The sequence below is a fragment of the Nicotiana sylvestris genome, chromosome 9, assembly GCF_000393655.2.
Source record: "Nicotiana sylvestris chromosome 9, ASM39365v2, whole genome shotgun sequence".
In the NCBI taxonomy this organism is placed as follows: Eukaryota; Viridiplantae; Streptophyta; class Magnoliopsida; order Solanales; family Solanaceae; genus Nicotiana; species Nicotiana sylvestris.
In genome coordinates, this window is record NC_091065.1 from 97909704 (window position 1) to 97914724 (window position 5021).

Here is a 5021-nt window from a genome sequence, read left to right on the forward strand (position 1 = left end):
AACTAACAAGTATGTTATTCATCATTTCCTTTAATGTGTCCTATTTTTTCTTTCTGCTACATCATTTAATTGTGAAGAATATGGCGGAGTTATCTTATGTATTATACCTTCTTTCTCACAATAATCATTCAACAAAATAAATTCACCATCTTTATCGGATCTAACTCTTTTGATTTTCTTATCTAATTGATTTTCTACTTCAGATTTATAAATTAAAAACTTATCAAAAGCTTCATCTTTATTTCTCAACAAATAAACTTTTGCATATCTAGAAACATCATTTATAAAAGTCACATAATATCCCCCCTCCTCTCTATTCATAGTTTATTTCAAGTCTTCTAAATCAGTATGGATTAAACTTAACAATTCAGATTCTTTAAACACAGGAGCACATGATTTCTTAGTTTGTTTAGCTTTGATAAACTTCACACTTATCAATATTTAAAAAATTAATAATAGGACCTTCAGAATGCATCTTCTTAATATAAGATAAACTAATGTGTCCTAATCTAGCATGCCATAAATTAAAAGAATCAATCAAGTAAGCAGAAGAACTAGCATTTTCATTCATAACATTGAGTACAAACAAGCCATGGTTATAATAACCGTTGCTAACAAAATTATTATTCATGGTCAACACGACCTTATCAGATTCAAAAGAAACCTTCACCCCCACTTTTCCTAATAATCCCACAGAGAACAAATTGGCTCGGATACTAGGAACATGCAACACATCATTCAATGCCAAAGTTTTGCTAGATGTGAGTTTGAGAAGAACTTTGCCTTTTTCAAGAACTGGAGTAATCCTTGTGTCACCAAGATATACGACTTCTTCTCCTTCCTCAACTTGGGTGTAAGACACAAAGTCTTTTTTATTAGCACATACGTGCCTAGTGGCAACAGAATCTAACACTCAATCTTTCATATTGGCCACAAGGTTCGCATGGGAAATAACTACAGTAATTATGTCATCCACTTTGGCTTCAGTTAAATTTACTTTAGCCTTAGCGGGATTGACATTCCCGGCCCTTTTCCGACATTGAGCAGCATGATGGTCAGGTTTGCCACATACAAAGTAGTTGCGTTTTTATCTTGAAGGTTTGATTGTTGGTTTTGGGCTTATAACCATTTCTTTTATCGTACCTATTGTTTGATTTGTTATGCCCCCTTTTTTGTCATCCACAAGGTTAGCTCTCGTAGCAATCTCTTTTCCTTTGCCAGCAACAGCTTGCTTGCGGTTGGTATTTTCAATTATAATGTGCTTGACCAAGTCCATCAGCGACAACTGCTTGTGTTTGTGTTTCAATTGTTGTTTGTAGTCACTCCAAGATTTGGGAAGTTTTTCTATAAGCATACCAGCAACAAACTGTTCGGGCAGAGATATATCTTCAGATTTGAGATCTTCAACTAGCTTGTGATATTTGTTAATTTGTGCAGTTATATCCTTATCCTTCGTCATCTCCCACATATAGTAGTTTCCGATCACGAATTTTTGTTTGGTAGCGTCTTTAGCAGTGTACTTTTTATCATTGACTCCTAAATTTCTTTTGCCTCCTTGTAGGAAATGTAGACATCGAACAATTCGTTAGAAAGAGTAAAAACTATTGTATATCTACATACCTTATTAGCATGAACCCATTGATCCATCTGAATAGAAGTTGCTTCAGTTATCTTAGGATCAGTAAGTGTAAAAGCAATTCCATGCATATTCAAAATAGAATGTCGCGTTCCTGCCAGCGCTTAAAATTATTTTCACCAAATACCTTAATTTTTGAAACATCAGAAAAAGGTTTGGCATAAGTAATTGGTGATGGAACAACAACAGAAACAGTAGGTACAGTGGGTGTAGTAGCATCAACAACAATATTAGCAGCGTTATTCTCCATAATAACGTGAAATATTCTTAAGATTATTGGAAAAATATTGGATTATGAAGAATAAGATTTAGCGTAAGGCATGTCAAAGATATTGTCCTTAAGGATATTTTACCTACACTGTGACAAATAAAATTAGGCGTATCCCCCAGAATTCAATAAGCTTTTCTAGTATAACTAGGAGCAGAAACAACAAAGATTAACGAAATAAACTCAGCACAATAGAAGAAATAAGAATGGAAAGTTTTTTTTTTCACACCTCATAGCAAAAAAGAACTTGGAATATAGATAAGAAAACAACCATCTCATCAGATGGTTAGCTTATAGCTCCAACGTATATAGCATTAAAGGCCTAACAAATAATGAGAGGCTAATGACTGTTACAAAATAAAATCTTTAACGTTTTGTAACTTTTCAAAGCCATTTAAGGCTATTGTTATCGACACTGGTTTCAAAAAAGAATTTAAAGGCTATGAATGCTAATAAAAGGTTTGTTATAATATTATAATAATGCTTATTAATCATGCCTAATAAAGGATAAAGAATATGTTATAATTTTCAATTATAGATATTAAAATATATTCTATTGATTGGTCTAATAAAGACTCATTAAAAAAATGGACCTAGACATCAATTTAAATATTCTTTTTGAGATATTAATTTTTTTTTCTTTAACAATCCCCATATAGCTAAAAAAGAATATTATAATGAAATAAAAATTTTGCTAGGTTTTCACAAATGAATATAATGCGTCGAATCTGGTGTCTCTTGGACTATGAATCAAACCTAGATAAAATAAGATTAAACTTACAGAACAATTGGTTAAGCTTAGAACTTCTATGAACCAAAAATTCTTTTGTAAGTTTAGCGTCTTATCTATCACATTATACCTCGCACACACTTTGTTGTTTGTCGCGGTTTTGCGCTAATAGGCCATGCGTGCCTGGTTTTCATGAGTGCTCTAGAAATTTTTTGCCATAAATTTCATAGGAGCAGCCCCGTTCCACACTCATATAGATCCATCTATCAAGTGTATTTTGCAGCACAGTACACCACCTATAAAAGGCTATGGATTAGATTAAGAGTTTAATAACTCAGCCTCCCATTCCTTGCAGTCTTGCACTATATATACACATACCATAGGAAGGGATATAATTTAATAGTGCATATTCGATCAACTAATGACTTGTTATTACCCATATGAACCTACTTCATGGGATCTCCAATCATATAGGTTGAGTTACCATCATAGTTAATATAACTCAAATTGGTAAAGTCCCATTCCCCTCGATGTTTCAGATATTAATTTTCTTCCCAAAGGTTTACTTAGAGGATCGGCCAAATTCACTTCTAGCTTCACATAATCCATGAAAATAATTACATCTTTCAGCAACTACTTTATCACATTATGTTTCAATCGGATATGTCTACTCTTCCCATTAAAGAATTTATTTTTAGCAATGGCTATTGCAGCTTGGCAATCACAATGCATCGACACAGAAGGTGCAGGTTTTATTCCTAGTGGAATACTTGGCAAAAGGTTCTTTAACCACTCAGCCTCATTGCCAGCCAATGCCAATGCCACTAACTCAGATTCCATGGTAGATCTAGCTATTATTGTTTGTTTCGCTAATTTTCATGCCACAACACCCCGTCCAAGGGTGAATACGTAATCACTAGTGGATTTTGTCTCATCTGAATCAGAGATCCAGTTAGCATCACTGTATCCTTCTAGTATAGTGAGAAATCCACTATATTTGATACCATAGTTCATGGTACCTCTCAAATATTTCATTACTCTTACTAACGCATTCCAATGATCATGATTCGAGTTTTGAGTATATCTACTCAATCTACATACAACATATGCAATATCAAGTCTAGTGAAATTCATCAAATGCATTAGGCTACCAATAATTTGAGCATATTTATTTTGATCTACAGCATCTCCCTTATTCTTTTTTAATTGACTACTAGTATCATAAGGAGTGCTTACAGGTACCACGTCAAAATTATCAAATTTTTTAAGAATTCTTTCAATATAATGTTCTTGAGTCAACATCAAGTTATTGTCATCTCTTATAATTTTCATGCATAAAATAACATTAGCTTCTCCCATGGATGTCTTTCATCTCAAAATTAGTAGATAAGAAAAATTTGGTTTTATGTACCAAATCAAGACTAGAACTAAAAATAAGCATATCATTCACATAAAGGTAAATAATAACACATGTACCATCTACACATTTTGTATAAACACAATATTATGGTGCATTTCAGGAGCTCTTAATTACATGATGTCCTAGACTTGTAGATTAGTCTCGACTTTCTGCAATCATATTTTCACATAGGCCATAGCTTAGTAGTGTCATAAGAATTTCAACTCGTGAGATTGCGGTTTGATTTTGTAACCTCTTAACTACCGGATTGTGTCCTCTGAATATCAGCTTGTAATATTGAATTTAGAATGTTTAGCTGAATTGGCATCTCTGATTATCTGCTTAATAAATAAAGATAGAATTAATTGGACTACAAGAGATGTTTGATTTTTTCCAAAATGGAATCCTAGATACCCACTATAAATAGATGGTTATACCCAAAAGGAAAAGAAAAAAAAAACTAAATGACCACTATAAGCATTAAACCTAGAGCATAAAGAATTAAATTAATTGCCTAAATACATATGCATATATGTATAGTTTTAACTTATATAGGTAGATAAAAATATCACATCAAACAGCAACTATTGACGCCTTGACTCTCTGGCCTTTTCATCTGTTTGTCCTGTTTTCCATGTTTCTCACTGTCAATTTGCACTTTTGGCCTTGGAGCTGCATTAATGCACCCAGCTGAATGCTCTAATTTCTTTTCATTTTTATGCCAATCCACATGTTTCCCATTGCCTCCAGGGTACCCAGCACCATGCAAGATTTTGTCATGATTTTTATGATCTTTGTTGTGGTCGTGGTCGTGGCTATGGCCGTGACCCTGGTCGTGGCTGTGGCCCCGACCCTGGCCGTGGCTATGGCCGTGACCCTGGTCGTGGCTGTGGCCCCGACCCTGGCCGTGGCCGTGGCCGTGGTCGTGGTGAGTGTTTTCTTTTGAGGAATCGTTGGACTTTTTTGATAGTGAAGGCTGATCACCATA

The 5021-nt window shown here is 34.2% G+C and overlaps 1 protein-coding gene across 1 annotated transcript; it reads right to left on the reverse strand.

Moving 5' to 3' along the window:
- Positions 1–3510: 3510 nt before the first annotated feature.
- On the reverse strand, positions 3511–3993 carry LOC138877959 (secreted RxLR effector protein 161-like). Its single transcript, XM_070157607.1, has one exon. The coding sequence runs from the start codon at positions 3991–3993 to the stop codon at positions 3511–3513; it is 483 nt and encodes a 160-aa protein (XP_070013708.1).
- Positions 3994–5021: the final 1028 nt, after the last annotated feature.

What these genes read in the sequence shown, in the direction of transcription:
- LOC138877959 (XM_070157607.1), bottom strand. Translation starts at nt 3,993, where the DNA reads ATGGGAGAAGCTAATGTTATTTTATGCATGAAAATTATAAGAGATGAC.